General features: G+C 33.6%; 1 protein-coding gene across 1 annotated transcript; it reads right to left on the bottom strand.

Moving 5' to 3' along the window:
• Nucleotides 1-8519: 8519 nt before the first annotated feature.
• LOC142317293 (E3 ubiquitin-protein ligase RBX1) lies at nt 8520-16686 on the bottom strand. Its single transcript, XM_075353724.1, has 3 exons — nt 16566-16686; nt 13627-13712; nt 8520-8910 (listed from the first exon to the last, which is right to left on the bottom strand). Exons 1-3 carry the CDS (start codon nt 16644-16646, stop codon nt 8898-8900), a joined length of 180 nt encoding a protein of 59 aa, XP_075209839.1. The 5' UTR covers nt 16647-16686; the 3' UTR covers nt 8520-8897.
• Nucleotides 16687-17139: the final 453 nt, after the last annotated feature.

Genomic DNA, 17139 nt, shown 5'->3' with positions numbered 1-17139 from the left:
AGCGACTCAAGGAGGACAGCGTTAAGAGGGCCTATCTTAAGAAGCGAGTCTGCTCCCATTTAGAAGACATAGTCGTAACGGACAGGTGCAGGGATGAGCGGGCGGTTCCTGAACACACCAAAGAATTGGATTTCGAACCACAAAGAAGAGTGGGGCTGCGGGGGTAAGAAAGAAGCTTGGTATAGAGGCTGAGCTGCGTATGACTTCCCTGCGGCCTGCGTATGGCAGTACGCAGAATGCCACTGTGGTTCTTGCTCAGAAGCACAGGCTGACCCAGCAGAAACGGATACCTGTAGGCTGGCATTCATGTCGAATAGAACCTAGGAAAATGTAAGAAGCGTGCTTCCGATTCTGGTATCCGGGCCACGGGACTGCGGACTGCAGAGGGCCAGATAGGTCTCGCAAATGCTACAACTGCGTGGGGGAAGGGCATTTTTGAGCTGCGTGCACAGAGCCGATTAAGTGCGCCAACTGCAGAAAAGATGGATATAGGATGGGCAGCTCGAGGTGTGCCAGGAACCCCCGCCAGCAATGAAGATATTGCAACTCAATTTCAACAGATGCGGGGCGGCTTACGATCTGGCATGGGCCTATGCAGTAGGAGGAAACTATGACTAAATTGTGGTAGATTGGCAGAACCCAATCGGCAAATGATGGCTGCGAGGGGATGGATCACAGATAGGTGTGAGGATGTGGCCATCTTTAACCTCACTGGTAGGTGCGCTCGTCTGGGTGTGGAGAGGGGAGACAGGCGACTAGTGGTGAGGACAAGCAAATGCACGCTGGTCGCCGAATAAGTGTCACCTAACTGCGCGGATTATGATTATGACGAGTATCTTGCGGCCCTGGAACGCAGCGTGAGAAGGGATGTGGGGGGGGGGGGGAATTGTGCTTCTGGGCGATTTCAACGCGGTCACTGTAGATGCTGGAGGAGACAGGACCAGTGCACGTGGCTACAGGTTGCTGGCTGTGACTAATACTCTGGCTTTGGCCTGTCTGAATGAGGGTCAGGAGCCGACCTTTATCGGGAGCGTCCAATTGTCTGTTATCGATGTAATCTTCATGTCGGAGAGTATAGTGAGGAAGGTGGTTGACTGGTGGGTCTTGTTGTCGGACTTTGCCAGCGACCGTAGTGGTTTCAGTTTCTGCATCGAGTGGGGGCTAGTGCGTCAGGAAGGCGCATTGTCGGTGTGGAGGCTGACAGAAGTACAGGCACAACAGACTGGCGGCCTGTGCGGCCCGATTAGAAAGAGACCCTCTGGCAGGGCTGGAAGAACTCATGGTGGTCATTAAAGAAGGATCTAACAGGATGGCACCTACCGGTTGCCCACAAAGGAAGAGAGTCTACTGGTGAACCAACATAATAATGGAATTGAGCAAGCAAGACATGAGCGCCGGGGAAGTTTCCAGAGAGCTACGAGAAGACACGGAACAGATAATCCCCAGCTGGTGGGAGAATTGACGGCTACCAGAAAAAGGTTCATTGCAGAGATCAAGGGTTAGGAGAGAGAGGCGTGGAGGAAGCTGTGTTCTGAGATCAACAGAGACCCTTGCGGGCAGGCGTACCAGATTGTAATGGAGATTATATTTAAACACAAAAACAAATACAGTACCTATTATTCTAGCAGTTACTTAATAGAAAAATATTACCATATATAATTTATAAAATAACATTTATATATTATAGCTACAGAGCTACAGGAAACTGACAAGAGAGAAAATTAAACATAGGCCAGATCAAAAATTATTTATATGAATTTCTGTGATAATTATGATAAAAACTGTAATAAATTCTTAACATTCTGTAAATTCAATTTATTTTTAAAATCTTACTAATTAAATTTCAACCATTTGTAAATTCAACTACATTGTTTTGCAGGATGATCTTTACTTACTTCTTAAAAAAACTAAAACTGAAGGCTCATCAGCAGTACTATTTGGAGGAAATATAGATTCAGAAAAAGAATGTAACAAATTCAGTGGATATGTAAACGCAACAGTTGAACCCCTGGTAAAAAATGTTACTGATGTTGAAAAAACACAGTGAAATGAAAAATTAGATATAAAGTACAGAATTATACTTTTAATCATTAAATAGTAATATCAACTATTTAATACATGTAAACACTGAAGTCAATTTTTGTAGCACAGTATTCTCAGAAAGAAGCTGGCAAAAAATATCATTACACATCCCCAGCATTTACCCTGAACTAAAATTACAATCTTTCTCCTGTGATGAAACTGAAAATTATTGATATAACCCTTGTTTACTTTCTTATTATTTTATTAAAAGAAAAACATTTGTAGAATGAACTGTAACTGATAAGAATGTTCAAAAATTTTACAAATTCAATCCCACACCAAGATACTCTGTCTAACCGTATTGTAAAATACACCCAAAATACCTTTAACAATACTTTAAGCTGTTTAAACAAAAATGAGATTTATTAAAAATTCTATAATATACTTTAACCTTTATGGAAAATTTGTAAATTAGAATATCCAAAAGTTGTAACATTTGTTTTATTCCTAGCATTATCTGTCCAACAAAATTTGCAACCTAACAACTCGACCTGGAATTTTAAAATATGGTATGCAAATAGAAATAAATGAAAATTATTTTTAGAGAATACCTTTCACCAGTATCTACCAGTTATAGCCCAGACTCTGGTAAAAATTCTACTCACAAACAGAATGTTGAGCTAATTAATAATAACAATAGTAATAAGATATTGAATATGTTCTTTTAAAATTTAAACATACTGGATTCTGCTAATGATTTATATAATTTCATTAAGACTGGCTCTTATAAAATTATATGTTGCTGAATGTTGGAAATTATTTACTCTGCAACAATATTTCCATGAGAACAATGAGCACTGAAGTGTTATGATTTGTACAAGAAATTGTTTTTGTTTTATTGCAAATGTTTTAAAATTAATCTGATTTTTATTTCTGTCTTAGATCTTCTCTTTAAAAAACAAATAAGTTTTTTAATGAATATCACCTTAAGCAGCATGTCAGTGACCTATTTTTTATTTTATGTTATAACTTTTATTTACTAAGTGATAATTAATATAAGTATTGATTATAATATGCACCTCCATACTGCAAATGGTAGCGTCTCTGCCTTTCATCCGGAAGTCCTGGGTTTGAATCCTAATCAGTCACGACATTTTTCATACAGTAAGTACATATCCATATCCCACACACAAGCTTTAAGATTGTGGCGATATCATCAAGCAAAAGAAAAAAAAGCAATCTAAATCAAGTATGTAAAAATTGGCCTACTTATTTTTTTACAAGTCTAATCAATCAAAACATTTTTCCCAATATAAGACATCAGAATGAAGGAAAACCTTAACATGCACAACTACTATATAAAGACTTTAAGAGAACCTAAAGAAACATTGATAATTACATCCTTCCTTTTCAGATTTCCAAACCTTTATTTGCTTTAGGGAATAATTTTGGGTAATTTCATCAAGTAGTTGCCGATTTTTAAGCTTCACCAACATTGGTCCTAACTTCGTAGCCAATCTCATAACTGGCTTGCTCCCAAAACATGTACAAAATTTTACTGCTCAACAATTTTCTGTAAGCCTAAATACAGTACATTATAATATAGTAATATATGTAACACTGTTCTATAATTTTAAAGATGTGCACAATTAAAAACAGCAATCAATTTCATTGAATGTTATGATTTTAGAATAAAAAGATTTAATCAGACCTAATGTAAAAATTATCTGATGACGTACCTCATAATTTGCTACCATGTCAAGACCACATTACATGTATTTGTTATTGAAGATGAGTAAAATGGGCTAACATTGTAGCTACATGGTCGCACAACAAACCCCATTATTCATTATTGCTTGAAAGTACATGTATTTCTCAATCAATAGCATGAGTTTAAAAATTTTTTTTTTTTTTTTAATTACACATGTGATATCAAAACAAAAAAAAATTGGAGTATATGTTACAAAATGTATCATTCATTAAAAGCTAGTTTTCCAGTTTGGTATGCTCCAATACAAAGTAAACAAAAAATATTTTACTCCTGTCAGTTAGTGTTTTTTAAACACCTGTTATAATGTTATGTGTTTATTCATTATGTTGTGCTGAAGAACTCTTGTGAACCTATAAACCTTAATCAGCAAGAATATATCTCTGGAAAATTTAATTTAAGTTTTAGAATCTAACAGCAACTTTTGGAAGTACAGATATCTAAATTCATCTTACTTGTTACTCGTTCAGATCTATTCATAAGATACAGAGTGTATCACAAAGTTCTCCTGGGACTTTCATAAAATATTCTACTCATGAAAATATTGGAAAAAGTTTGTACTATGTATATGTAAAACATATTTCCTAAAATGCTTTGTTTCTGTTACGCTAGTGAAAGATTTCACTTGGATTTCAGCAATCCTGGTGAAATGAGGTTGTACTGAAGTGGTTTGTACACAAATTGAGTGGTTTGGCCTAGGAAGAGAAGATGATAAGTGTGCAGTCTCCTCCTACATCTTTTTGTATAAAATGTATATTGAAAGTAAAATCAAAAATGATCTAGAAATATATGACACAGTCTATAGAAGGCAAGGAAAATACAATGCATATAAGGTGGCATGGCTTTTTAGAACATAAGCATGGTTTTTAGACAGAATATTCAATAGATCATTCCAAAATTTGGGATGTAAATGAACATGAATAAAAAATGTTGGGAAAATAACAATGAAAAATGTAATATTCTGCATACATGGAATAAATGAAAGATTAAAAAATTTAACTGATTTACTATAAAAAATTGACAAATCTGTCAAAGAAAAATATTAGTCAGCTTCCTGTTATGTAAATGTGAGCACTTAAAAATTTATATTATTTGAGTAAGACAATACTGGGTAGCACTACTGTATGTACATACGAGGGCTATTTTTTTTTCAAGGTTCGATCAGTCACAAAATTAAAACCACAGTGAAAATAAAAAAATTTTTATTTGTAACAAGTACTTACATATTTACGCTATTTCTCTACATAGTTGCCACTCTGATTTAGACATTTGTCATAGCGTGGTACCAACTTTCCAATACCCTCGTCATAGAACGGAGCCGCCTGTGTTTTCAGCCATGTTTCTACGCTGCTCTGCAGCTCAATGTCTGTGCCAAAATGTTGTCCTCCTAGCCAGCGTTTCATGTGAGGAAAGAGGTGAAAATCGGATGGAGCCACGTCCGGGCTGTATGGTGGGTGATCAAACACTTCCCAACGAAAACTCTGCAGGAGCTTCTTTGTTACAGCTGCAGTGTGTGACCGAGCATTGTCATGGAGAAAGACAATGCCTGATGACAACATTCCTCTCCCCTTATTCTGAATTGCCCTTCGTAGATGTTGAAGAGTCACGCAGTATGAGGCTGCAGTGATGGTCGTGCCACATTCCATAAATTCCACCAAGAGAACTCCATTCCGGTCCCAGAACACAGTAGCCATACACTTTCTGTTGGAGAAGGTTCGCTTGAACTTCTTTGGTTTACTGGGAGAATGAGAATGCATCCGCTGTTTGGATTGTTCTTTTGTTTCTTCAGTTTCGAAATGGACCCGTGTCTCGTCCCCTGTGACAATTTTGTTAAAAAAATCTTCTCCTTCATTGTAGAAGCGCTGGAGAAACGTTAGGGAGGCATCCATTCTCATTGTTTTGTGATAGTCGGCCAGCATCTTGGGAACCCATCTTGCACACAGCTTGCGATACTGAAGTCTCTCACTCACAATGGTGTAGAGAGCTGACCTTGAAATTTCAGGAAACAAATCACTCAATACAGAAATTGTGAACCGACAATTTTCTCGAATTGCCTCATCCACTCGCTCAATGAGATCATCGGTTGACACTCGCTTCCTTCCCTGACCGCCTGCATCATGAACATCTGCACGTCCTGCTTTAAAGTTCCTGCACCATTGTCACACTTTGCTGTCGCTCATTGAAGTTTCACCGTACACATTACTTATTCGTCGATGAATTTCAGATGCATTACACCCCTCAGTCTGAAGAAATCGAATTACCGCACGCACTTCATACTTGGCGGGAGATGCTATTGTTGTAGACATGCTTACATGCTAGCTGCATGTTCAGAACTAAACGAAGTAACGCGGTGTGATTGATTGCCATACTAGAGATGGTGTGCAACACATATACGCAAAGGTTCATCTGATTTTTGCACGGGTTTTTATTTTGCGACTGATCGGAACTTGAAAAAAAAATAACCATCATAGTACATATATTGTATTTTTCCTACACAATGAAGTAAGATTCAATATAAATAATTGAGGAAGATGTACAAGAGTTCATTTCAATTGTAGGAATTGTGTTAGGGATGTAAACCCCTCACCATATTGAAAAACAAGTATTACTCGAACTAAAATATGCACTTAACCTCTTATCTGGATTTTATTTTTTTTAACATACACAGTATATAAAAATTTATTTAAAAATATATAGCTTAAAAATCGGATTGAATACATGCACATGAAGCTGTAAAAAAAATCAATAACTCATGCTAGTTTTTATATTAATTTTTTTCAATAATTTAAACTACCTTGTTTAACTGTTGTAATTTTGTCATTTGTTTTTCATTTCTATTAACTTTTATTTCCTACCTTTTAAATTTTATTCTATGATTTACTCAGTCTTAAGGTACTCAGTGTTAACAGGTTTACCAGTTCCTCAAACTACTTGGTGCTTCTATTATGTAACAATGATTTTCATCCTTTATTTTCTTTTGCTTACTTTCAATTTGTGTAATAGAAGGATAATACTGAATTATAGTTTTATTGATTCAAGCACTTAGTAGCCCACTGCTTACTTGTATTCTTCCATATATTACGCATTTTCATGAAATATACAAATTCAGGTAAATCAGATTCCTATTACTATTTTTTATTACATAATAATTCATCTTTTTATCTTATTCAGCATTATTTTTTGATAAAGTAAATTAATTTACTGTATGCACAACTATTTTCTTTTTATTGCTGTAACCAATTGTGTGGAGAGGAATGGTAGTGGAATGTGACCAAAACTCTTTCTTACTGATTTGCACATCATTCACTGTTTTGCTACCATTGCAACAACCAGTTTGAAACCATTGCAGCAGTAAAAGTAAAATGCATGAGTAGCAACTGTCGTGTTCTCATTGCCATTCAAAATGATTGAACGGGCTGAGTAGTGAATCTGCATTAAATTTTGTGAGAACCTTGGCGACATGAAGTTAGAGACAATAAGAATAATTCAAACAGCTTTCGGTGATCAAACTATGGGCGTTATACAAATTAAAGAGCAATATTACCACTTCCAAGATGCCCAAATGTCTGTCAAAAATAATGAATGCTCAGACAGCTACTTCTTCCACCAGCAAAAGTTCCAAAAAATATCAATCAAGTTGAGAAATGCTGATGAATGATCGTCGAATAACCATTAGAGATCTTGAAGAATTATATTGGACTCTGTGAAACAGATTTTAATGAAAGATCTGGTATGCAGCATGTAGCAGCAAAATTTGTCCCACAACTTGTCATTCATGATCAAACGGAAAACCACCTGAAAGTTGTACAAAACATGCTTGAATGTGCTACTAGTGATTCCGATTTAATGAAAAACAAATACAATAAAATAACCGGAGATTTAACACGGGTCTATGACAATGATCCTGTTGTCATGCCTTTTGTCATGATGAAATCCATCATTTCATTGGAAAACTCCAAGTTCTCTGTAGCAAAAGAAAGGCAGGAATCACAAAGCATTTTGAAGGTCATGCTGAAATTTTTTTTTATATCAAGGCACAGCTCATCACAAGTGTGCTCCTCTAGAACAAACTGTCAATGAAGAGTACTATTACTATTACATAACTGTTCTTCGTAGGCTAAGAATTGCTGTTCGATGCAAGAAACTACAGCTTTGGGAAAATTCATCACGACAATGCTCCAGCCCTTGCATCACAACTTACCCAGAGATTCTTGCCAAATCACAAGATCAAACTACTTCAGCAGACTCCTTAATCACCAGACATGGCTATGCACCTTCCTATGTTTAAAATTCTGCTTAGAGGAAAGAAGTCTGAAGACAGAGAAGAGATCAAAAGAAATGCAGCAAGATGACTTATGGGTTCACTTAAAATGACTTTGGAAAAAGCTTCCAATAATAAAAACATTGTTGGGATAAAACTGTTACATCAAAAGAAGTCTAATTTGAAGTCACTGAACTATGTTAACTATTTTTGTTTTTATGAGCCAAGATTGGATATTTTTTGTTTACACCTTGTATTTTACTTCATCCGAATATAAATATGAAGCAACTCTAATTTTACGTTCATTAGTATCTTTGGATATCATTCCTTTAGTCTAGTATCTTACCAGTCAGTGGTTATCAGATGATTATTTTACAACCTAAAGAATTACAAATTTACACAACGCTAAATTATTGGCCACTAATTATGGCTAATGAAAAGTTTTTTACAAATAAAATAAGCAAGCAATGAATAATAAAATTGTTTTTATTTGTTGTTGATTAGGGCTTAATGAATACAAGTGCCCGTGTGTTACTTATAGCATGTACAAGGGATAAAATAATTTCTCACACATAAGATATCACATGAGAACAGAACCGATTGAACTAATGATGATCTAAACTGATAAATATTTTTTTTATAAAATCAAAATTATTTGTTTATTTAAGTTGGTTCATTAAATTTACACAAACAAGGTTGTAAAATAAATAAAATGAATTTCAAATTTAGTCAACTGAAATTAACTTCCATGTATTTAGACTTTAAAAATGATGTTAAGAATATATTTAAAATTAACCGAAGTAAAATATTCCAACTGAGTAACTGGTTGGTGAAACTGGAATTTAATTAATGGCGATACCTGTAAAAGAAAAAATATATATATATTAATAATTATACAAAAAACATATTTCAGTAAAAATGCTATTGAAAAACTAGCTTTTCTTCTTTTATACAGTCAATGCAGATGCTGTACATGTAAAAAGATGATGCAAGGATATAAAGCATGGTAATAACAACAAAGAATTGAATGATCCAAAAGTGAATGATGATTTTTAACAAAACAACCACAAAATGTAAAACTTTTTAACAGTATTTTGCTGTAGTTGAAGAAAGTGGAAAAAATTGAAAGATATATATGAGGGCCTTGCAGGCATAAGTCTTATTATGTTGCCGCATACTTTGCTTCATGTTGGCAAGTGCAGCAGTAGCCAGTTCAATGTCAATGTCAAAACACATGGCTACCCCCGCATCCACCAATCTGGCCTTGCCCACCAAGCACTGGCAGCTATGTAAACAGCAATGCAGGAAGGTGAAAGCATTTACTCTTGAATTCCCACCAGGGGGAGAAGAAAAAGATGGAAAATGTTTCCTGACCAGCCCAATGTGGGGCTAGGAGATCTGCTGATGGGATGCCAACATCCCCACCTCAGCAACAGGCCTGGTCGGCCCACCAAGTCACTAGGAGCAGACAGCACATTTCTGCCCCACCCTGCCAGGCTTCAAGCACTGTTACTGGCAACCCGACTAACAGGTTTACCAGCAGGAGCCGGCCCATCATGGGATCACCCACATTCCAACGAAACATTCCCACCAGCGGAACACATTCCCACCGGCCTAGCACAACAAAGCCTACTACAGCCAGGATACGTAGTGGTGACAACAACAGATGCTGACCCAACACTGTGAGCACTGGGAGCCACACAGTATTGGAGAACAAACTGTCACTGAGGAGAAGCTCAGTCTGATTCCAGCAAAATGAGCTGCAACTCCCCACCAGCTGAACCAACCAACCATCACCAGAGACCAGCAACTGAACTCAGCAGCCGTTTTCAGGGTTACCACATCAAATGCACAAACTGCACTTTTCAGGAACACCATTACAAAATCCCAAACAGCCCTTTTCTGAGCTACAAGGTTGTTATAAGGTACCATGTGCCATCAGAGCAATCTGGCAACAATTACAAAGAATCAATTCATAAAAGGTATTTATAAAAAAGTGATACTACAACCCTATAATTCTCCATACATTAGAGATAAGCAATGAAGAGAAGAAAAAATAGGCAGACAGATTGCAAAATTAAATTTATTAATAAGGTATGTTGATGAGCAGGATCAATATTAAAAATGACCATGGATATGATGAGCAGTAATTAGAAAGAATAGGAGCGTCAAATGAAATCATGATATATATTTTCTTTTTCAAAGAGTATACAGCGAAAAGGTTTTTACAACCTGAGCATCAAAATCAAAAGAATGCTATATTCAAAATTTATTGAAACAAGTATTTAAATTTTTGGTAAAGAAGAATGTTAAATTATTTTAAAAAAAGGAAGACATTATAATGGTAAAAAAAAAAAAATGGGAATGGATAAGCTCTTTTATTCAAAAAATTGTTAAAGTAAATGAGGTTATGTTAGAAAATAAAAACACCTTAACAATAAATAAATCTATTTCAGTTAAATCTACTGTCCAGATTGTTATAATAATATGAAAAAATCATGCATTAACCACAATTCAAACAACAAATAACATGTTAAGGCAACTATCACACACTGACAATTTTCATGGCAATAAAGGATAATCAATTCATCATAGCTTATTATGTATAATATGTGGTTGCGTACTCATTACGCTGCTTTTTTACCAGTATTTGTTACATACATTCTATCTACAGGCAATGACTAACTGTGGAGGCTATTCAGAAAGTAACTTCTGATTCGTTAATAAAAAAACACAAACTGATAAATAAAAAACGATTTCTTATGTACATCTTACAACTACTTTTCTACATAACTGCCATCTGAATTAAGGCACTTTCATATCTGTAAACAAGTTGTAAAATATCCTCATCATAAAACTTTGCTGTCTGTGAATTAAGCAGGTAGTAACACTCATCATTTTCAAAATACTGTGTGGCTGATTTCTTTATTTTTGGGAAAAGGTGATAATCACTGGGAGCCAAATCGGGGCTGTACATAGGATGGTTAAACAATTCCCATTTGAAATTGTCAATTTGGCGTTGAGTGTGCACTGCAGTATGCGGACAAGCATTGTCGTGAAGAAAAACAATGCCTGAACTCAGCATGCTGTACAGTCCTTCTCAATTTCTGAAACAACTCACGATAAGTTTCAGCGTTGTCATAACTCTTTACATAAAATCAACCAATATCACACCTTCATGATTCCAAAAAACTGATGCCATCAGCTTTTAAGAAAAAACTGTTTGACGCCCACATCATCACTGTATTGATTAAGCTTTTGTTTCCATGTTAACAAATTTAACCAATGTCACATCACCTGTTACAATGAGGTCAAGGATTTCATCCTTCTCGTTACAGCAACGGTGAAGGAAGATTAGTGGGTGACCTCATCCTCTTTTTTGTGCATTAGTCAGAAAGAAGCTTAAGCATCTAGCAAAGCACAAAATTTGTAAAGCCTAACATATCAGTTACAATTTTACAGCACTTTTGCAATATGCAAGGAAAAAATTCAGATAACTCTGTTATTGATGATTTTCTCAAATTTTCACATTGACAATAATAATTGCAGGTGCTTACAACAAGTGCATCTAAGACAAATGATAGTTAATCACTTCTTTCATTGTCTTGAATGTTTCTTCAACCTTTTCAAAACATACAGCACCACTGTCTTACTTCACTGTCACTCATGATATTCTCCCGTATACTGCAGAAAATTCACGATGAATTTCAACATCTGACAAGTTTTTTGGACAAAGGAAATGGATGAGGTCCACACAAACTTCACAATCAATGAGATTTTCTAAACAGCAGCCATTTTGAATGATAGTTTTACAAGAACAAACAAGAGAGCGATATTTCCAGTAACACTACTATAAAACCTCACTGAATTGGGTTATTCAACTGTACAAAGATAGAATCACTACCCCCATTCCTTCACTCAATACCAAGGACCAGAAGTTAATTTCTGAATAGCCCTCCCAGTTCAGCGAGCTGAGGAATTATTTTTTTCTCTGTGAAATCTAATTTCTCATTGCACTTGGTGATATCAAGCAAAATTTCTTTCCAAGATTTTAGCATTGTGTTCAGTTTGACTTTGCCAGTCATACAATTACATCCTAAAGTTGGTGTATTAAATGGTAAAACTTTTTTAAAAATTTATCTAATGTAGGATTTTAGTAGAAGCTCACTTAGATGTAACACTGCATTATATAACAAAAGAACTATGCATTTAAGCAAACCTCCAGATCTAAGATTATCACCAACTTGAGGGACAAGATGCTTCATAAACATTTTATGAAAATAAGATACATTCATGCATCTTTTTGTGTATAATAATACACTAGTAAATTTTTCACTGTGAAACCTTTTATTCTTCCTTTCTTTTAAGAAGATCTGAGAAATATAATATGCAAACGAATACAAATTGTTGTAGTCTATAAGAACCTTTAATATAATTTGAACAGTTATAGAGCAAATTAACTAAACAGTTTTGAAAAATGTAATACTAAATATAATAGAATTGAAGTAGAGCAAAAATGAAGCAAACACACTTAATATTATACACAGTGCTTTTTAAGTGCTTGGTTTATGCGCAGTAGTTCATTTTGTTTCTCTTTGGGTATGTGAACAGATGCAGTAAGAGTGCATAGCATGGGGAGGGAAATGAAGTTTCAGACACAAGACAATGTGTCTTCAGTCACTTTACAAAGTTTGCCAGTGTCATATCTATTGCACTTTGACTAGACTATTTTTTAATAAAAAACAAACAGTATTTTTTAAAAGACTTCCATTGCCTGCAGAAAGACATACACACTTAGTACAACAGTACACACTTAGGCAAGCACACACGTGTCTTGCTCCACTCGTGCTGCAAAAGTACAGGTCCCTCAACCATGACTAAAATATTCCTTTCAACCTGTACAAAAAGTACAGTTGCAGACTTACTGCATACTGTTTTCTAGAGAAGGTGACTTAAAAATTGCTGTTTGATTACACAAAAAGTTTGGTTTCTGAAAAATCCATTAATAAGACTGCATTTTTACTTACTCCTGTTTCTTCAAGACGTGCAATATACCTCTTCACCATGCTGTGTCACAGCATGGCTTTAGTAAGTTACAGAACATTGAAGACATTTGTGCATAACAAAAGTATTTTAAGTGGCAAAATGCCTTGTCTGAATCTGTACTATTCTGATCTAATGGAGATTTCAAGAAACCACACTTGCCTGTGTCTGTGATTCACCATACTTTACATCAGTTTGCACAAAACATTCATAAGATATACAGCAACATAAAGCTCTGCTGCAAGCTGGTCACTGTACTGAAGCCTTAACGACAATTGTTACACAAAAGTTTAGTTATGAAAAATATGTTGCTGTATAAATTTAATAAATTCAAGATAGAATTTGGAACATGATGTGGCATAGATAAGCAAATGTTATTGTTACTAGGGGCAGTGTCACATTTTTAACAATTGAAATGGTTATTTAGCACTGGATTTTAAGTTAAAGTTTTTCCAAACATTTTTTCTAATAACCACTTAGTATAGCTCTTTTTTCATATTTCCTAATTAATAATAGATATTAATAAACTTACTTTTGGAATTCCCATTCTCTATTATCCAATGGGCATACTTGACGAGTCTTAAGCCAGCGAGAAATGCAGTGGAAATGAAAAGCATGCTAAAATTAAAATTAATAATTACATACAAACAATATTATTAAATAAATGATGCAACATTAGTAAAATTCTATTATAACATAAATCACAAAAAAAAAATATCTATATATATATATATATATATATTAAAGTAAGTAAATTCTTTTACAATAAAATGTAAAAATTAAGCATCTGAATACTTAAAAAGCTGACAATTTAATCTAATCTTTACTTTCCATATTTTCTGGTTTCTAAAAGACAGTATATACTGTGATAAAGATTTATTTTGACAACTCTCAATTTTTATGACTGCTGTTAACAACTACTAATTATTAATCTTACAGATTAAACAAGAACTTAATAAAACAGGTTACCTCATAGTTAGACACTAAATATAGAGGCAACTGAAAAATAACTCTAATATTTAAGTGAACACTAAAAAGTGGAAAAACTAAATCATGGAACATCTGCTGAACTGCTGTTAGTCACTTAAGTAATATACACTCCTCATGTAAATTTTTTTTATATTTAATATTAAAACAGCAGCAGATGATATGAAATACAATTTCTTGGCTGATTTAATGCTCCGATACGTGATATATCACAGTAATATTTTTCATTGGCTTACCACAAAGAATTGCTCAAGTGCAACATAAATTTTTAATGTTTTAATTTTAAGGAAAAAATATTTGTGAATTTATTTTTAAATTATAAAATAGATCAAATTCAATTAAAATACAATGAATAGTTCAACCAATAAAACTGTGTAGTAAAAAAAGTGATATTTCAGTGGGTTACAGCATTTCTGGAGTAGACAAAAAAATCTAAGAGATTATATATGAATGAAACCAGAGTTGTATAGTAGGCAGTTACACAATTAACAAATTACAAATAAACATTACTGAATTTCTAACCTAAATAAATCGTACCTGATCAGACATCTGATAAATCAAATACACTTGCAACAACTAAAATAAAAGGTAAACCTGGTCTAATTATCTATGAGGTATAATACCATACATTAGCTTTACAGTATTGAGCCTAATGATGAGTCTTCAGATATAAAATAAATCAGCAAAAGAAAAAAGAGCAATAATAATTCAGAAAATACATTGTTATAAAATAAAGGTTTATGAGTAAAATGAATTATATTTTAAGGTTTTAAAAAAATGCAACTGTATCACAAGAACAATGTAATAAATGGCCAATTTTTGGCAAATCACTACTGTACCGGTCACGTCAATAAGAATTAACAATAAATAAAAACAATTAATATTTAATCGAATTAAACAAAAAGTGGAGGACATGAAAACAGGTACAAAATTACATCAATTTTCTGCCATAATTTGACTATTTGTTAACAGATTTAAAAAAGTAAAATGTCACTTTGTTCAAAATAAAAGGCTTAATTTTTTAGCAAATAACATAAATTTTGATAAAACTAATTAATATTTACAGAGATATAACAGACTGAAAAATAAACATGGCCGCCACTTTCTAATTTGCAAAGGTATTTAATTCCTGATTTTTTGCTAATTTTAAAACTTTATTGCCAAGATGCTTACCAAATATTAATGTGATTTGTCTATCTAAACTTGAGATATAAATGTTTATATAAAAATAACAAGATGGTGGACAGTGTTGTTGGTTTAAGAGGGGGGGGGGGGGTTGAATGAAGGAGAAATCATTATTTTTATCATATTTCATTTTTAGGATATTTCTTGTTTAGTTTTACAAGTAGAATCTGAAAAAATATAGCCAGCCCACCATTTTAGAAACACTCTGTACAATAATATAAGGTAAGTGTCATCCTGTCTAATTTGATTTTATTCTGTACTTGGTGGTAGTTATTACTTAAGTTATTTTTTTTTTGTCTTCAGTCATTTGACTGGTTTGATGCAGCCCTCCAAGATTCCCTATCTAGTGCTAGTCGTTTCATTTCAGTATACCCTCTACATCCTACATCCCTAACAATTTGTTTTACATATTCCAAACGTGGCCTGCCTACACAATTTTTTCCTTCTACCTGTCCTTCCAATACTAAAGCGACTATTCCAGGATGTCTTAGTATGTGGCCTATAAGTCTGTCTCTTCTTTTAACTATATTTTTCCACATGCTTCTTTCTTCATCTATTTGCCGCAATACCTCTTCATTTGTCACTTATAAATATATATCCATATTTATATTTTATTTATATATATCCATTTTTCTCTCGTCTTTTTTCTAGTATATATATATATTCTAGAAAAAAGATGAGAGAAAAATGGAAAATTGAATTGAATAAAAAAATAACAGATAAAATGAGAAAAAAGATAATATATATAATTTCTTATATACATATTCAAAAATAAATGTTTATTTGTTTGTCCCACATGCATTCCTACACCATTCATCTGATTGTAATGAAACTTTGGCTCAAAAAAAGTGTTCATAATCACAACAACAACTCCAAAATTCTGTTTAAAATTAATATTTAATCTACAAACATGACAATGACATAATTGAATGAGGTACAAAAAAAACAAAATTCATTAAAATAGTAAAATTGCAAAAATAATCTGTTTAAAACTTTATAATCATTAATAACATTTTTGTCATGTTTATAAAAATAGATATACATTTCAGGCTAAGTAATTTTCATTAAAAAGGATTACACTACGTAAATTTTCAAACTATTCATCCCCATTCCTTCTGAGTCGTTTAAAAACAGCATAAACTCTCAAGTTTGTAAAAAATGATTAAATTTTGAGTTTATTACATATTTCCACTAAAAATCAGTAACTTTTCAAGTTCCACTATAATCCATCAAGTTGGACATTACAGTAATTGTAATACATAATTAAATGCACAATTATTTACTTGAAAATAGACTTACATTGCAAACACCCCAAGCGACAGTGCATTCTTCACTTGTAGCTGAAGCCTGATTTGCCTGACATTCTATGCATAAATCCATGATGCTGTAAGAACATAAAAGTAATGTTCTCCCAAGGTAAATTTGGATGCATTATGCAATTTCCACAATTAAAGCAATTTTTCTCTTCTCTGAATGGAACTGTCTTCTTGGATTCCAATCATGCAAGTAATTTTCAACTACTGACCATCATCTTTCAATTTTAATTTGCTCATAAAGCAAACAGGTAAAATTTTTTTTTACATTTTAAAATATCTAGACTTTTAATTTTACAAGCCACCAATGGTGTCTATTTAAACAAACATATTTTTACTTAAGTAACTATAAATTTGGCTTAACTTTTTTTACTGATCAAAGCTACAGATTTTTAAATTATGTACTAATTTGACACTACTTGTTAGAAAATCGATTTTGTTAATATTTTACATATTATCCTGTTTGCAGTAGTTTTCCAGATGTTTCCTGCTTATTAATTTACTGAATTACTATTAGTCTTGTTTTTTCCACTTTTCTAAAAACTATATCATACAGATCA

Source organism: Lycorma delicatula, chromosome 1 (assembly GCF_047948215.1).
Source record: "Lycorma delicatula isolate Av1 chromosome 1, ASM4794821v1, whole genome shotgun sequence".
Lineage (NCBI taxonomy): Eukaryota > Metazoa > Arthropoda > Insecta > Hemiptera > Fulgoridae > Lycorma > Lycorma delicatula.
This window is presented reverse-complemented; position numbering and strand designations above follow the sequence as displayed.

Excerpts from the sequence above, each read along its gene's own strand:
- LOC142317293 (XM_075353724.1), bottom strand. The coding sequence starts at position 16,646 with ATGGATTTATGCATAGAATGTCAGGCAAATCAGGCTTCAGCTACAAGT. Across the intron at positions 13,713-16,565 it reads TCGCTTGGGGTGTTTGCAAT|CATGCTTTTCATTTCCACTG; the intron begins GTAAGTCTATTT and ends TTTTAATTTTAG.